Genomic DNA, 18,296 nt, shown 5'->3' with positions numbered 1-18,296 from the left:
GTAAAACAAAATGTGACAACTGTTTTCTTGCAAATTTCATACAAAGGAGACCAGCTACAGCTATAATTATTAGTTTATATCTGGAATATTTAGAAGTCATTGGACATTAGTTTTGAAAAATAACCAAAACAAGGGCCCACATCGATATAAATGCATATATATAATACAGTATGAATTTTTGAGAATGGTAAGTGGATGATTTATGCCTGAAACATCCACTTTCCACTCACTGAGCTAATTATTTTCTCTGATTTAGAGACCCGCACTAAATCAAACATTTCCAGTATTTCTCAGTGGGACATATAAAAGCGTGAGGATCTGGATATAACATATTACACTGAATTGGGCTAGTTTTAAATAAATAAACATTTATTTGACGCGAAAGTTCTTTTTTGGTAATATAAAAATGATCACAGGTATTTCCACAACAGCCTAAACACAGGCTTTAATCCCGTCAAACTAAATGTCTGAATCTCATTGCAACTTTCTGAACACAAACAGTTTAAAAGCTAATAACATTTGACTGCTGCTGCCACATCGCAGCGGGGGAAAGACGACCTGAATGCAGGCTGTTTGCAAGTGAAACCCGTCACAGGGGTGTTTATTAGGAGAAATAGGCAGGGCGAACACGCATGGACAGAGAACAATGACCGAACAGGGAACACAGGACTAGGAGACACTTTTGATTAATGTGATTAACAGACATGATTAAGCAATTTGAAACTGAATCCAATGAACAAATGTTTTTGTATTCCCTGTGATAATAAAAGGCTATTGAACAAATAAATATATTTGCTAACCTTTGGCTGCATTTTGCCAAAAGAGTAATCAGCTGTTAAGACATTTACATTTTCATTAATCTTTAACTGTTGTTGCTTTTTATCATAGGAGGAAGCAAAGCAGATGTTAAGTAATATTGTCATCTTATGTCTTTATGTAAACGCAATAGTGGGAAAACAAACCATTCAAGAAGCAGTCCTACATTACACTTCTTTCACTTCACACTCAACCCTTTTGTAAGGTTCTTTATCGCCACCTACTGGCGTGCATGTACTGTATAGAACAGAACTGTAATTGAGGATCTAGATTCTAGAAGAAACCGTCAGCGTAATACTGAGACAAACTTTTTAACAGTTCACAACAAATAATGGATGTGGATGAATACAAGTGAAAACCCACTTAAGTGTACCTTGAACGCCAATTATTAAATGTAACTAAAAAAAAATTCTCCTATATGATATTGCAATCAAATGGTTTGTGAGTGTGCCCTCAATGGATTGGGAACCCAGTCCTGGGTTGTTCCCTGTCTTGCACCCGTAGCCTCTAGGATAGGCCCCAGAACCCCATGACCCTGAGTAGGATAATAGTGCTTAAAGAAAACGTATGGATGTTTGTGGTTAGGAGTCGATGATGCTTTTATTTTAAAAGGATCACTTTGTTGACATCAAGACACATTGCAAACACATTGCATTGGCTTGTACGAAGTCTTGTAGGGGTAAAATGTAACATATCTATGCGTTAGGCATGGATTTTTTTATGGAATGCTATCTGGTCGCCTTTAGGTGAAAAGTTTAAGACATTTTGTCCCTAATGGCCTTCCATGGATGATTCGCGAACGTCATACCATTAGTGAACACGTGGACATATGAAACACAGCCCCGGTGTCTTCTAGTTTGCTGTTTTATTTTTGGCACACCTTTTCTCAAAATAAAATAAGTTGTACATCTGCATCCATAATATGTTTGATGAAGCAGTAATATAATCCATCAGATACTTTTTGACTTATCACATTCACATGTATGATGTTACTTCAGTTTTGGAGCGGTTTTTCTCAAGATTTAATCAGTTCCAATTAATCACCCACAAAATGCTTCTGCGAAGTTTTAAAAAATGTAACAAGCAAAGCGTCTGTGGCAGTGAATCGGTCCTAAAACCTCATATATTCTCCGTCCTGCAGGGAATACAGTAAATGTAAGGCGTATAATGTAGGCTATGTGGCTGTGACATTGTTTGAATAGCTAAATCAATAAGTATCTTTTTGTAAAAAAAAAAAAATAATAAGTTTTCACTGTGTTAAATTGGATATGTTAAAAAAATATCAAACTGTATTAAATTTTTGAGCAAATAAACATTTACTACCCAAATAACCCCAATTGCTCCAGGGACTAGACAACCCTCCTTCCTCAGTTCAACGTCACACTGAATAATGCATCGGCTAAATCAATGTAATGATAAATGCCCATATCGATGCATATGCCCACATAATTTCTAACCGGCAACACCATGGACACCTATTCGGCGTCCTATTTCTGTTACGTAAATAGCATACAGTAGCACGTGGGTACGTAAAAGAGCACGTGTGCAAGTATGGCGGACCTGCAGATGAAACTTCTCCGTAAGAAAATTCAAAAAAGAAGTGAAAAAAATAAAAAAAGGAATTTATTAAATCGACAACTCAAAGAAGTACAACTCAAAGATGAAAATGACGACAATGGTAATTCGTTTTTGATTATTAATATTGGTTTTAAGTCCGCTAACATAATGGGTTGGAGGAATGTCTGATGTCTTATGAGTATTTTTTTTTGCGATTATTGTAGTATTTAACTCATCAGCTTTAGAAATAAGGAATTCCTGAAAAATAACTGAGGCAATTGCTTACATGTAACCTTTGCAGGAGTTTTCGCTTTTTTTTTTTTTTTTTTTTACCAGTTTTTGATGATTTTTTAAAATTGATCTAGCCTGTATTGCACGCACGCACGCTGGTTGGTTTGATGGGATGTCACTTAATTGTCTTCTTAGGATAAAATCATTTTTAAAAATGTATAATTTTCCCTTCATTGTAACAGTAAAATTAAGATTTTTAAAATTCCTCGTTTCAGAAAGTGCCGGAAATGTAACAGATGAAGCCCCTGCTGAAAACAGTCCGGAAAATGAAAATATCACAGAGAAAAGGCATATGAAGCCAATGAAGAAATTTAAAAAGTGTAAATTTCCATCTCTGAATGAAAGTAAAGAAACTGATAGTTCTGTGAAGAAGAAAAGAAAACTAGCCAACAGTGCTGGTGGTACAGGTATTTCGTTTTTCAATGACTTCAAAACGTGTTAAACGTGTTTAAATGTAGCTTAAAATTTTCAGTATATTGTTTTGAGAATTACATGATAATGTTGTTGTACACCTTATACACAAGGGCGCAGGACAGAGTTTGATATTGGGGGGACACAACTTCATTTAAATGTGAAGGCCTAATTCTTTTTGGTGAGAGGATGAAGCAAATTGAGGTGCATGTTCCTTCTGCCCCCCCCCCCCCCCCCCTCACCCCTCACCCCTCACCCCTCACTTTTCACCCCTCACTTTTCACTTGTATGTTAATGTGCATTTGTGTGTGTGTCTTATGTTTATATTACTTTTTAATAAGGTGCAAAAAAAGCCAAAACACAGAATGAAGATACTGAGCAGGAGAAGTTGGACTGCAAAGAAACTACAGAGGGCACACAGAAACCTGGTGAAGTGGACTGTGAAAATGAGTCTGAAGAAGAGGGAACATCAGATGAAAAAGATGAAGATAATGGACCAGACCTTCCATTGGGGCTGACAGGTATAAAGTTAAAGCAAAAAATAGATTTTTTTTTTTTTTGTAAAGCTGCTATGATGTCTGGTATGATTTGTTAATCATTTTACCAGTTAATAATAATGCTATAAACTAGGGATGTCTTCATTTGAAAGATTGGTATTTGCCTGATCGAAGCTGCTATCAGCTACATTAAATCAAATTAAGATAGTTTTACTTTGTTTTGAGCTGGTTTTCACAGTTTCTCTGTTTATGCTGTTACATAGATACAAGGTCAATATCCAGTTTATTTCAATGTTAGGGAATGCAGGCTTCCCCTGACTTAGGGAGCTTTGGCTATGTGTGTGTGTGTGAATGTTAAAGTTACTGCTCACATCACTTGTAAGTGGAACTGTGCTTTTACTGTCATTCTTTGCAGAATTATCTCTTTGGTCAGTGTTTTAATTTGTGGCAGCTTTTTATTAGACTAGATCGGTTCAGTATTATTAAATTATTAAAAGAATGCTATGGTCCAGGCTATTTTCCTAATACAGAACTAATCCATTTTTAAGCATATCTTAAAGAAGTTATGTTGGTTTTACTAAAAAAATTTAAAATACCACACTCTACCTTTCCAGATGGTTATTACCATTGGTTCGTCAACAATGCAACACAATCAACAAAACTACAAATGTCAGGTCCGAACTCAAATGGCTTGGGTTATTTTTATTATAGATTCACTGTGGATGTAGCACAATGTTTCAACCCAAGGCCTTCATCAGGTTATTTTGGTTTAACTGATGTTAACACACTTTAAGTCTGTACTGGTAGAAGTTTAACCAGAATAGAAAATATCATATCAGCGCTTGGTACCAGCAAATACTCAGTCATCTTAAATGCCTTGTATTAGAATCTGACGCAAAAAAATATCTTGATCAGAGCACCACTAGCATGAATGTGTGGTTATATGTAGCAGAGTGACTGATGCCATTGCACTGTGTATCTGTTTAATATTGTTTCTGCTGTGATGCACAGGTGCTTTTGAAGACACATCCTTTGCATCTTTGGTTGAGTTGGTGAGTGAGAGCACTCTGAAAGGGGTGAAGGACATGGGCTTCGAACACATGACAGAAATCCAGCACAAGACAATACGACCCTTGCTGGAGGGCAGGTAAGAATATATGGGTCAACTGTTGAAGTGATTTCTTCTGCTAGATATTTCTTTGGTGATTTACACAATGACTTGCTAGATATTTTTGAAATTTGAAAGTGTTAACTTTTGCACAAATGAGCTAATGATAATTGAGACTATGGAATTATGTGAACCATACCAATACCAAAATTTAAACTGATGTATTAGCAAGAGAGAATGTTGTGGCTTAATTTTATAGTTCTTTGTTGGTTTTATTATGCAGAGATGTATTGGCAGCTGCTAAAACAGGAAGTGGGAAAACTCTGGCTTTCCTGATTCCATCCATTGAGCTGATCTACAAACTTAAGTTCATGCCCAGAAATGGTGAGATTCTACTACTTTTCTAGTCCCATTTAGACATGCCTTTGTAGTGTTACACCTACAGGGTTGTGGGATTCATTTCTGCCATGGCACTGTTTATTTTGCCAGTTCTCCTGGAGTTCACATTATTTATTTATTTTTGGCACATTTGTGTACCTGCTTGCATGCCCTATGATGCAGTGAGATCCAATTCGGGGGTTTACCCAACCTTCACACATAAGGATAGGTTTCAAACTAACTACAAGATTGTACTGGACTAGCTGTTGTGGGAACATGAATGAGTTTAATGTACTGTGAATATGAAAATGCATTGCACTCACTATTTAAATTAATGGGCAGCAGAATGTTTCCGGTGTGAAGTTGAAGGTGTTTCGCTGAGATATATATTTGGATCCGCCTGCCTTCAGGTACTGGTGTCATCATCTTGTCACCTACCCGGGAGCTGGCCATGCAGACATACGGGGTGATGAAGGAGCTGATGGCCCAGCATGTGCACACATTTGGGCTGATTATGGGTGGCAGCAATCGCTCTGCTGAGGCGCAGAAACTGGCCAATGGAGTCAACATCCTGGTTGCCACCCCTGGAAGACTGCTGGACCACTTGCAGGTGCCCTGATTCTACTGCTCATTGAGTATTTCTCTGGAGTTTTACATTTATTTAGAAAAAGCTTTTGTCCAAATAGACATTCAAATGAGGATAACAGCATAGGGTCAGACAGTGTCCCTAGAGTCATTGGAGTTGTTGTTATTGAAAGGTGACAAATAGTTCTACATGTGTCTGAATGTGCTGTCTTTAGAACACTGCTGGATTTATGTACAAGAACCTTCAGTGCCTGATCATCGATGAAGCTGACCGCATTCTTGAAGTGGGATTTGAAGAAGAGCTAAAGCAGATAATTAAGCTTTTGCCAAGTATGTGTTATTAAGGAAACCTTATTAGTAAATGCTTGTTTTTCCAGTTAAGGCATGTATTGAAATCTATACCATAATACACTGAGAATTTATTGTATAAGGCTTTAAACATATTGTGTATGGGGATTATTGCACAGGCTATTTAAACTAAGAAGTTTACTGTTTTCCATAAATTGGATAAATCAATAGTGGGACTCTTGGCTTCCTTTACACCATTATTTAATTTCCAAAGACTTAACTCACCTTTAAGTTTTGTTAGAACAGTATTAGATTTGATATGAGTGAATACGCCTGAGGGATGGTTTTTAGTGGTGTCAGATGTACTATAATTTAGTAATGTATATATTTCATGTTGAGGTTTAAAAAAGCAATTCCAGTCCAAATCGAAATTATTTGAATTGAAACTGATGAATTCATTCAAGAATGGCCCTGGTTTATAAAGTACATAATGATTCTGTAACTGTAGAAATAGAAGCTAACTCACTCCTGTTACCACCCCATCAGAGCGGAGGCAGACGATGCTTTTTTCTGCTACACAAACCCGCAAGGTGGAAGATCTAGCCAGGATCTCTCTTAAGAAACAGCCCTTGTATGTGGGGGTTGATGACAACAAAGACACAGCAACAGTGGATGGACTGGAGCAGGTAAGTCTCATTGAAGCACTTGGATCCATGTTGTCACTTAAGGATCTAATTTGGTTCTGATTGCATTCTGAAATGGGTCACATTGTATGCATTTACCTTTAGATGACTAAAGTGATGGAGATTGTTGTTTCAGGGCTATGTGGTTTGTCCTTCTGAGAAGAGGTTCTTGCTGCTGTTCACCTTCCTGAAAAAGAACCGCAAGAAGAAACTTATGGTGTTCTTCTCCTCCTGCATGTCAGTCAAGTTCCACTATGAGCTGCTTAACTACATTGATCTTCCTGTGATGGCTATTCATGTAAGTGTACATAGCACGTGTATAAAGGAGTCAGTTCTAATGGGCATATGCTTGTTTTGTTATGAAACTACTGCAATGTCGTTTTGTTTTGTATGTTCATTACATGAGCTCTTTATCTCATTTTGGTGTTGAATAGGGCAAGCAGAAGCAGACGAAGCGCACTACCACCTTCTTCCAGTTCTGCAATGCTGACTCGGGCATCCTGCTCTGTACAGATGTTGCTGCAAGGGGCCTGGATATCCCAGAGGTGGATTGGATCATCCAGTATGATCCACCCGATGACCCAAAGGTGATCATTGATGGTGTTGTGTGCCATAAAAGGCTGTAACGGTTCTGAAACCAAGACTCCAGCTGCGATGCGAATGTTCATGATCTTGGAAGCATGATATTCCCTTAGCTGCCCCCCCCAACCGATTGCTGCAAGTGCAGTCTGTTGAGGCCACTCATAATTATATTGGACCAATGATTCATATCAATCAAGTGATCACGCTTGTGGCAAAAGCTAAGCACTGAACCGTTGGCCAAAAATCGAGCTCTGAACTGAAATGTTGATTTGCAGACTTGTTACACCTCTAGTGACATTCTTTTAAATGTCCTTGCTATATGTCTGCACCTTACTGCAAGTTAGGACTGGGCGATATAAACGATACATTGACATATAGGATTTACTCAATAAAATGAGAAACTTCGATAGGCTGTTCATAAGAAACATTGTTTGATATCACACATCAACCTATCACATCACAGAAGCGAACACAACCTCTATACACAGAGCAAGGTTAATTGAGTTAGCAGAGCACAGCACATGTTACTGTTGATAATGTATGTGAGTTTTGTAACAGATGAGTACTCCATCAGAGGAAATGCTTTCACATTTTTGAAGAAAGCAACAACTCAGCAGCCACATCCTTAAAAAAAAAAAGAGATTTTGTGGATAAACAATGTAAAAAGACTGTAGTGTAGCAGTGTTTTGGTAATTGATAATCTGACATACAACAAACTGGTGCTGTGTATTGTAATCTCTGCCAAAATCTTGTGTTAACTAAAAGGAGAAATACTGCAAACTTATTTCACCACTTGAAGTATTGCCATCCAGTAGAACACACAGAATGCAAGAGCTTACAGTCACAAACACCATCAACAGGGGTTTCTGTTTTCAGTCTGAAGAAAAGCAGGACAGATTGCATGTTGTATTTGTTCAAAACGGGACAATATTTTATCTTTCAATAAAGGAGAAGTGGGGAAACTACCAGCAATGTCAAAACCATTCAGTTGAACAAGCAATGAGGCAGTCAGAGAAAAATACCAGCAGCAAACCATACTGCCAGTGTTTTGTATTGTTACTGACTACAATGACATACGTTTATTAAAGTTTCTGGCTAAGGGGAATCCTTAAGGGAATTTTAAGCAAAAATGGGGCCTTGGAGTAAAGAACTAATGACTTGAATTGTATTGTGATTGATGGATATATTTTTTGTCATATTGCCCAGCCCTCCTTCAAGACCAGATTTTACCTCTGATATGCTGAATCTTAATTTTATTATTTAACTGAAAATTTTGATCTATTAGGAATATATCCACCGCGTTGGCAGGACAGCACGTGGAATTAATGGAAGAGGTCATGCCCTTCTAATACTTCGGCCTGAAGAACTGGGGTTTCTGCGATTCTTGAAACAAGCAAAGGTATAGATTCATAATCATATCTGATTGTAATATTAATATTGTATGAAGCCATATGCATTATCTATGACAAATAGCTTCTGTCAGATGAACGTTTGACTGTATTTTGTTTATGTTTTTGTGGAAGAGAAATTCACTGAACCTCAATTTCAGGTACCACTGAGTGAGTTTGAATTCTCATGGACTAAGGTATCTGATATCCAGAACCAGGTAAATTTATTGTAATTTCACAATGCAAATCATTTTCGGGTAAAAAAAAAAAAAAAAAAAAAAAAAAAAAACTGTATTGACCTTGCCATTTCTTCTGTTTCTCCTGTAGCTGGAGAAACTTATTGAGAAGAACTACTACCTGCACAAGTCAGCCCAGGAGGCCTACAAGTCCTACGTGCGAGCCTATGACTCTCACTCCCTGAAGCAGATCTACAATGTGAACAACCTCAACCTCCCCCAGGTGGCATTGTCATTTGGCTTCAAAGTGCCACCATATGTTGACCTCAGTATCCTTTCTATTCACCAAACCAGAGTTGTCAGTTGTACTGCATTCAAAGTTACATTGTACTATATATATTTCTTGAAACAAGCAAAGCTTTTTTTAAATATGGAGTGGGTGTGCGTGCATGCGTACGTACGTGTGTGTGTGTGTGTGTGTGTGTGTGTGTGTGTGTATATATGTGTGTGTATATACATATATATGTATATATGTATGTGTATATATATGTGTATATATATATGTATATGTGTGTGTATGTGTATATATGTGTGTGTATGTATGTGTGTATATGTATATACACACACACACATGGCACCATCTTCTCAGCAATCTTAAAATTCTTGCTATTTTGGAGCACTCAAATTTCCTTCCATACTTTGTGTATATTTTCCCTATTTACATTATTGCTGCTGGCTGTCTTGGCTTTTTAAAGGCAACTTTTTGCATCTATTTCCTTAACTAGTGTTCTCAACCAGATGTGCATAGTAGCAAAGGGGTTAAGATGCAGAAGAGAGGAGGTGGTGGTGGCTTTGGCTACCAAAAATCAAAGAATGTGCAGAAATCCCGGATCTTCAAACATGTCGCCAAAGGGAAGAGTGACAGAAGGCAGTTTTCCCGCTGAAGCAAATTCAACCAGGAATATTCCTTTTGTATTTACCCTGCAAGTTTCATGATGCTACCTGAGCTTAATTTTAGAAGTCACCATTCCTTTTTTTGTCAGTGATTTGTCTGCAGAGATACTCGTGTCCCATTTTACCTCTTAGTTTGAGGATTCTTTTTTTCATCCATTTTCCCTCCCTTTTCATATGTGGAATTCTACTGGAATTCATTTGTTCATGGATATAAAAATCAGTTGGTGATTCTCATCATTGATGTATTAAAAAGGCTTTTTCCTCAGAATTGCATGCAGCTGTTAAGCATTTAAATCACTTACATGTATAAACAAGAAGCTCATTCACATAAGCAAATTCTATAAATCTCACTGGAAGCTATTTCCAGTATGTTTTTGTTAATATTCTGGTGCCGGGCAGACCGAGGCATCGTGACAATGGTGAATAAAGAGACGAGACTGATTGACACAAAGTTACTCTTTGTTAGATCTTAAAAGGACCACACAAATAGGAACAATAACACGGAGGCAAACATGGCAGGCAAACGCGGCAGGCAAACGCGGGGAGGTTTCACACTAACGGGAAGGCTCACACGGTAGGTCATTACACAACACTAGAGTAGGTCAGGATTACACATACAACACAGGTAAGAATACATGCAATACTAGGGAGCACAAGTATTTACGCTAACAAATATAGCGGCGCTATATACACTACCATTCAAAAGTTTTGGGTCACCCAGACAATTTTGTGTTTTCCATGAAAAGTCACTTTTATTTACCACATTAGTTGGAAAATGAATAGAAAACATAGTAAAGACATTGACAAGGTTAGAAATAATGATTTTTATTTGAAATAATAGTTTCCTTCAAACTTTGCTTTCGTCAAAGAATCCTCCATTTGCAGCAATTACAGCATTGCAGACCTTTGGCATTCTAGCTGTTAATTTGTTGAGGTAATCTGGAGAAATTTCACCCCACACTTCTAGAAGCCCCTCCCACAAGTTGCTTTGGCTGGATGGGCACTTCTTGCGTACCATACGGTCAAGCTGCTCCCACAACAGCTCAATGGGGTTTAGATCTGGTGACTGCGCTGGCCACTCCATTACAGATAGAATACCAGCTGCCTGCTTCTTCTCTAAATAGTTCTTGCACAATTTGGAGGTGTGCTTTGGGTCATTGTCCTGTTGTAGGATGAAATTGGCTCCAATCAAGCTCTGTCCACAGGGTATGGCATGGCGTTGCAAAATAGAGTGATAGCCTTCTTTATTGAAAACCCCTTTTACCCTAAACAAATCTCCCACCTTAACAGCCATAAAGCAACCCCAGACCATCACGTTACCCCCACCGTGCTTGACCGATGGCGTCAGGCACTCTTCCAGCATCTTTTCAGTTGTTCTGCGTCTCACAAATGTTCTTCTGTGTGATCCAAACACCTCAAACTTCGATTTGTCCGTCCATAACACTTTTTTCCAATCTTCCTCTGTCCAATGTCTGTGTTCTTTTGCCCATATTAATCTTTTACGTTTATTGGCCAGTCTCAGATATGGCTTTTTCTTTGCCACTCTGCCCTGAAGGCCAGCATCCCGGAGGCGCCTCTTCACTGTAGATGTTGACACTGGCATTTTGCGGGTACTATTTAATGAAGCTGCCAGTTGAGGACCTGTGAGGCGTCTATTTCTCAAAGTAGAGACTCTTATGTACTTATCTTCTTGCTCAGTTGTGCAGCGGGGCCTCCCACTTCTCTTTCTACTCTGGTTAGAGCCTGTTTGTGCTGTTCTCTGAAGGGAGTAACACACCGTTGTAGGAAATCTTCAGTTTCTTGGCAATTTCTCGGAATAGCCTTCATTTCTAAGAACAAGAATAGACTGTCGAGTTTCACATGACAGTTATCTTTTTCTGGCCATTTTGAGCGTTTTATCGACCCCACAAATGTGATGCTCCAGATACTCAACCTGCTCAAAGGAAGGTCAGTTTTATAGCTTCTCTAACCAGCTAAACTGTTCTCAGCTGTGCTAATGATTGCACAAGGATTTTCTAACCATCCATTAGCCTTCTGATGATTACAGTGAGCAAATGAGCAAACACACTGTACCATTAGAACACTGGAGTGATAGTTGCTGGAAATGGGCCTCTATACATCTATGTAGATATTGCATCAAACACCACACATTTGCAGCTAGAATAGTCATTTACCACATTAACAATGTATAGCGTGTATTTCTGATTAGTCTAAAGTTATCTTCATTGAAAAAAACTGTGTTTTTCTTTCAAAAATAAGGACATTTCGAAGTGACCCCAAACTTTGGAACGGTAGTGTACATGGGCTCGCGAGGCATGCTGGGATATTTAAAAATGACTAATAAAGAAAAATAAGTATAGCTTGAAATATCAGTGCTTCATAGTGTTCTCCTTTCATTGGAAGCTACTTATTGGGTGTGGTGATTTAAAAATTTATTTTTTTTATCCTGTACTGACTTGTCCAGTAAGGTTGGTTGAATGAAAAAGAGCAGGGCCCGGTTTCCCGAAACCACTACGTTGTTTGTAAGATTTACCTTAAGTTGTCTTATCACTCCGATAAGAACCCGAAATGTTCTTTAAGGTATTCTTTCAAAAGATTGGCCCAAGCCTCTCTTAGCTGTCTCCTCACTGTTGTTGGCTCATACTTGTTTTAAATAAGTCTAACATCGTTAAGGGTAGTTTCATAACCAAACATCACTTAACTAAAAAAATAAATGATCCATATGATAAAATTATTTTGTCTGATACATGACTGCAATCTTTGTTAGGTTTCGTCCTTGTGTTCTGAATGCGGAGCGAATTGAGCTCAGTAATGTGCAAATTCATAAGGAAATATAATAACGCGGTCTTGATTATGTATTTATTTATTAATTGGGAAGCGGGGGGGGGGGGGGCAATTTCCAATGCTCCTGGAATGCACACGTCTCTGTGCAAGTCAAAGTCAAAGTATATCAAAACTTTGTGTTACATTATGATGATACATTAAGTAAGTTTCTAGAAGGTCCTTCTTGGGCGGATTTAAATTTTTGTATAAAATATGACCTCTTGTCTATAGGAGCACACTTTGAGTTAAATATAGCCAAACAACTGCTGAAGACTTGAGAGAAGTGATCTTAACCAAACTGGTGGAGTAGGGGTTTCTCAGTTGGTTTGGCTTACCATGCCTGAGTTTCTCCAGATAGATTATCTGATCTCCAATTAAGTCTGCTGTGCCAAAGGCTGAGGAAATGCCTGCAATTGGGACTCCACAAAAGGTTGCAAATGTAATAACCTCACCTGCTGGAAGTCCATCTCATTTTTCTGGGTTAAAAGAGGAGGGAGTTCTCAAGGTATGTTTGACACGACTACAGTTGGAGGTTCAGAATAAAGCTCAAGTCCGACAGGCAGAGTTCGAACTTTGTAAGTTTGAACTGGAGGTAGAAACTGAGAAATTCTTCAAACTTAGAAATCTGGAGCTTGAGTTTCAGGCTGATAATGAAATAAGTCTGCGTCAGCTAGAGCTGAAGGCACATAAGCCCAACGTTGTTATACAGCTTCAGGCTGCCATTTCTACATCTAATTCAGCAATCTTTAATCCTGCCCTTTCCACTGAGTTTACCACAGATTCTCCTGCAGGTGCTGTGATCTCTTAATTAGCAGGCCCAAGCTCATTTAATGTGAGTAAATAAATTGTGTTGGTGTCAACATTCTGTGAGGCTGAGGTTGATACTTATTTCACTGTTTGAGCATGTTGCTGCTTCATTGCATTGGCCCAAAGTGTTTTGGCCTTTGCAACTTCAGTGTAAATTAGTGGTAAACACCCAAGAAGTGTGTTTCGCTTTGTCACTAGAAGATAGTTTGCAGTATGATGTTGTAAAATCTGCTACCCTTGCTGCATATGAGCTGGTGCCCGAAGCATATAGACAATGCTTTCATAATCACAAGAAACCTACAAACCAGCCTTGTGTTGAGTTCTCCAGGTAGAATACAACTCTTTTTGAAAAATGGTGTGCAGCAAGTGAAGTTACTGACTGGAATTCACTGTGTGAGTTGGTACTAATAGAGGATTTCAAAATTTCTGAAAAAAATTGTGGTTAATTTGAATGAACAAAAGGTATCAACTTTGCTGCAGTAGCAGCTGATGAATTCGCTTTGACCCATAAGAATGTGTTTGTAAGTCAGCATGGTAACTCTACACAAAACTTTCCCCAGAATAAGGATCCTCCCTCTCCAAGACAAAAGCAGCTTTCCCCTTTTCCAAAGGCTGAAAGGGAATACTATTATTGTCATAAGCTGGGCCATGTTGTTACAGAGTGCTTAGCCTTAAGACGCAAACATCAATCAGCTGAGGGTTAGCTGACAAAAGGGTTGGGGGTAATTAAAACCGTTTTATCAAAGAGCATGGAAGAGAGTCTGCAAGAAGAACCTGACCCATGTTTCAAGCCATTCATATTTGAGGGATCTGTGTCCTTAACCTGGCAAACCAGTGGATGAACAACCTATAAAAATTAAGGATACTGGTGGGTCTCTGTCTTTAATATTGGCTGATGTGTTGCCTCTAAGTTAGATTTCCCCCTGCAAACTAGCACCCTAGTTGAAGGAGTTGAAATGGGTTATGTTCCAACTGCTATGCAATGTGTGCATGTTAAATCCAGGTTGATCAGTGGGGCTTTCAGTGTTGCAGTACGACCCTCTTTTCCTATGAAATGGGTTGAGTTCATCATGGGTAATGATATTGCTGGAGGGAAAATATATCCTGCACGTGACGTCACAGGTAACACCGAAGCAAACTTGGGTGTGGATGAATTGTCAAAATCCTACCTATCCATTCTTTTCTGCTAGTGCTCTTATCGGGGCTCAGTCTAAGCGCATGGCAAAGGAAGCAGGTTCCGCTGACTCAAGGTTGGCTTCAATACTCGCTGGTGAAGGAGCCTCCTCAGTTTCAAGTAGCAATGTGCATGAAGGTACAGAGCTATTGGAAGTAAAGCATGTTTTGGAGGTAGAGCCCCCTAGTCCACCTTCAGTGACATTGCCTGTCACACATGAAGCACTTATCGTTGCCCAGACAACTGACTTTGGCTAAATGCTTTGTTTCCATATCTGAGACAGGAGGGAAATGCTGCTCATGTTATTTTTTGCAGGACACAGCATGTTATTGGAGTACTGTGTACCAAATTGTGGTTCCTTCTGCCGATCACCATCATGTGTTATCTCTTGCACATCACCACCCATTGCTTGGACATGTAGGGATTACAAAAACATATAACAAGGTACTCAGCCATTTCTTTTGGCCTGGATAAAAGCTAATATGTTGCAGTTTTGCCGCACTTGTAAAACCTGTCAAACTGCAAGAAAACCAAATCAGGTAGTCCCTTCTGCTGCTCTCTAGCCTATCCCAGCAATTGGTGAGCCTTTCAAGCATGTGCTTGTGGACTGTGTTAGCCCATTGCTGAAGATAAAAGCTGATAATCAGTTCCTTTTAACAATGTATATTGCATCACGCTTTCCAGAGGCAATCCCTGTCAGAAGAATCACTGCTCCTCTTATTACTTTAACAAACTTTTCTTTTTTTTTAACCACCTTCCCAGAATAGTTCAGACATACCAGGGCACTAATTTTCACTCCAAACTTTTCAAATAGGTCATGCAAACTCTAGGGGCTAACCATGTTATCATTCCAAGAAAGATGGCATCAGACTTTTAAATCTATGTTGCAGAAGTACTGTTTGAATACTGGTAAAGATTGGGATGTACCACTGATGGGTATTTGCTATATGGGAAGCTAAACAAGAATCACTGGGCTTTAGCCCAGTTGAAGTTATTTTTGGTCATTCAGTTAGAGTTCCCTTAAAGTTGCTTGAAGAACAGATTGTCACCTGACCTGTCAAAACTAAGGTCCTAACTGCTACTGTTGCCTTTCTGTTCCTAGTCTATTTAGCCCTAAACAGCCATTTGTATGGAGTGGTGACTGCCAGTATATGCTAAAGCTCTTTTGTCCAGCTCACCTGTCCTTGCTGCTCCAGATTTTTCCAAACCCTTTAAAGTGGAGGTAGATGTTAATGATGTGGGGGTGGGGCTGTCCTTCTCCAAGATGATGCCAAGGGAGTGAGCCACCCAGTATGCTACTTCTCCTGTAAGTTTAACAAGCATTAAAAGAGATATTAAACAACTGAGAAGGAAACCCTGGCCATGCTTCTTGCCCTTCAGCCCTGAAGTCTATGTGGATCAACTCCACAATCCGTGAAGGTTTATACTGATCACAACCCCCTTGTGTTTCTGTCACGTATGTACAGCAACATCCAGCAGCTGACGAGGTGGGCTTCTGGTGAAGCACAAAAAAGGATGTGACAGTGTGATGGCAGCTGCCCGTTCAATGGTGTAGCTGTTTAGGGTGTGATAAAGTTAACAAACATATGTTTAATCTTATGGGTGGAGGTGTTACATTCCTCAAAAATAATGTAAAGACTGTGAAGAGGTAATGTGCTGCTTTCAGGTTCCCGGTCTCTGGGTTCCCTCCTTGTTTTCCTTATTGGCTATTGGTCTCAATATATAATATAATAATGCAAAATATAATAATGCACATTGTCTGTGTCGCTCTGAGAGCCCGACTTCGCCTAGTTGGACTTCTACTATACGGATCTAATAAATCTTTAAGATATAATATTCCATCTCTATAACAACATGGCCCAGCTTATGACGATAATAGTATTCTCTTTCAGCCTTTGGAAAAGAGGAAAGCTGCTTTTGTCTTGGAGAGGGAGGATCCTTATTCTGGGGAAAGTCTTGTGTAGATCGCGCAAAACCCTCTCAATTTGAAATTCCCTTTTTATTATTTGTGCACCGATTGCAATTGGTTGCGCATCCATGAATGGCGAGGCCATGACTGAACGGATTTCCTTGCACGGACACTGATTAAGTGTGTGAGCTAATCCTTGTTTACGTAGAACAAACCTGCTCCGAGCAGGTTTGAGGATTTGGATGTACTGCCTTGACAACACATCCAGCAAGAGTTTCGAAAAACCGACAGATCCAGGATCATGCCAAATCGTCAACAGTTACATCCGGATAAACGAGTAATTCATGTGTGAAAAATACCCCCCGGTGCTTTTTTTTATTATTATAGCAGAGCACTAGTTCTTTGTGAGAGCTCTCTGTTAGGCTATGCCTTCTGGGATGCTACTGGTTAGGTGAGGTTTCATGCATTTCCTGTAGCTGCTGGTCACACAAAAACTGATTCAGCCTTTGTTTTTCTGTTATCTTTGCCAGAGAAAATTTGTAGGAGAGAGCTGCCATTTTAGTTTAACACCTTTTTGTCCTGTTTTTCAAATGAGTGATTAGGGAGTTCAGTTGCAGGTTTGTATGTTTTCTTTTGTAAGTTAATAATTTATGGTCATTTTTGTTCTAACATAGGGCTTTGTTTTGTTTCTTGTGTTGGCCTTGGCTCTCCCTGAAGTCAACTTATGCTTTCTGTGAAACCCCCTGGTAGCAATCATGGTCCTCCATCTAGTGCAATGTTGATCCCCTTACCTCTAGGCCAGCTTGGGGACATAACACTTTGGTTCATGAGGTTGATAAGCCTACACTGCACATTCATTTACATGTTAGTCTAATATATGTCCTCCAAAAAAGCACCCTGGAATAGTCCTTAGTAGTCAATACTGAAGCACATGACATTCTCTTATGTTTAGACAGTAACACAACTTTTCTCTCAGCCATTGTGCCATTGCTCGTCCCAAGATCAATGATATGCACACATACTGGTGCACGCAGTATGGGGAGATGGGTTCGTGCACCTAATCTGCGAAAATCATTTACGATTAGATGATTAAAGTTGTTAATTTTGTATTTTATTTTTAGGTTCTACCCAGTTCTGATTAATGTAATATTTTGAAGGATTCCCAGTGTTATATTTATAAATAACAGCACTTTCTCTCATGTGGCAGTCAAGCAGTTTATGCATGGAGCGAAGAATCAATTCTTGAGCCATCGACGTCAACCAATCAGGTGTTCCGGCACCAATTATGGTCGTTCTTAAGAAGCTCTCCCATAAGCAACCTAAGAGATTGTTCGGGAAACATACATAGGAAAACAAATACCTTTCGTAAGCTTTATCTTTAGAGTCTTCGTAAGACGTTAAGAGTCACCATTATCGGGAAACCGAGCCCAGATTATTATATGAGAAGAAAACAGGACCCAGAGAAATTTTAGTGCAAATATGGACGGAACATGTGAATGAGCTAAGTTACAATAACCAGGTAGCTAGTGTGAATCATGTATATACAAAGTTTACATGTTGAAATCCATGTAAATATGGATGACTTCACTGAGGGGTAGTAGTTGCCCAATTTAGCCTTTTTGAATGAAGGATTATGACAGATATTGGTCATTGGATCCTTATGGAGGTACCAAAATTGATGTCTACATACTTTGAGCTGTGGGGTGCTTTGTTAGTCATAAAAACAAACTAGAAGTGCACATTTAAACTGGAGTCCATGTTGAAATATATATTTCTTTTAAAAGTTATGATCTGAAAATGACTCTGATAGAAACCTTTATAATTTTATCATTTTTGGACTTTTATTTTGATTTTTAATTTTAATATATA

At 38.9% G+C, this 18,296-nt stretch overlaps 1 protein-coding gene across 1 annotated transcript; it reads left to right on the top strand.

Moving 5' to 3' along the window:
* Positions 1–2,318: 2,318 nt before the first annotated feature.
* Positions 2,319–9,982, top strand: ddx18 (DEAD (Asp-Glu-Ala-Asp) box polypeptide 18). Its single transcript, XM_023844634.2, has 14 exons — positions 2,319–2,494; positions 2,880–3,071; positions 3,417–3,596; positions 4,584–4,719; positions 4,964–5,064; positions 5,469–5,668; positions 5,859–5,973; positions 6,478–6,617; positions 6,751–6,912; positions 7,049–7,201; positions 8,482–8,595; positions 8,746–8,802; positions 8,912–9,089; positions 9,559–9,982. The coding sequence occupies exons 1-14, from the start codon at positions 2,368–2,370 to the stop codon at positions 9,702–9,704; spliced, it is 2,001 nt and encodes a 666-aa protein (XP_023700402.1). The 5' UTR covers positions 2,319–2,367; the 3' UTR covers positions 9,705–9,982.
* The last annotated feature ends 8,314 nt before the right edge of the window (positions 9,983–18,296 follow it).

Source organism: Paramormyrops kingsleyae, chromosome 1, assembly GCF_048594095.1.
Source record: "Paramormyrops kingsleyae isolate MSU_618 chromosome 1, PKINGS_0.4, whole genome shotgun sequence".
Classification (NCBI taxonomy): domain Eukaryota; kingdom Metazoa; phylum Chordata; class Actinopteri; order Osteoglossiformes; family Mormyridae; genus Paramormyrops; species Paramormyrops kingsleyae.
The sequence above is the reverse complement of the archived record's forward strand: the minus strand, read 5'-3'. Positions and strand labels throughout refer to the sequence as shown.

Bases quoted from the DNA above. Each gene is read 5' to 3' on its own strand.
- ddx18 (XM_023844634.2), top strand. From the start codon at position 2,368: ATGGCGGACCTGCAGATGAAACTTCTCCGTAAGAAAATTCAAAAAAGA. The intron at 5,065-5,468 runs GTGAGATTCTAC...GCCTGCCTTCAG, and splicing joins TAAGTTCATGCCCAGAAATG to GTACTGGTGTCATCATCTTG. The intron at 8,596-8,745 runs GTATAGATTCAT...CCTCAATTTCAG, and splicing joins GATTCTTGAAACAAGCAAAG to GTACCACTGAGTGAGTTTGA.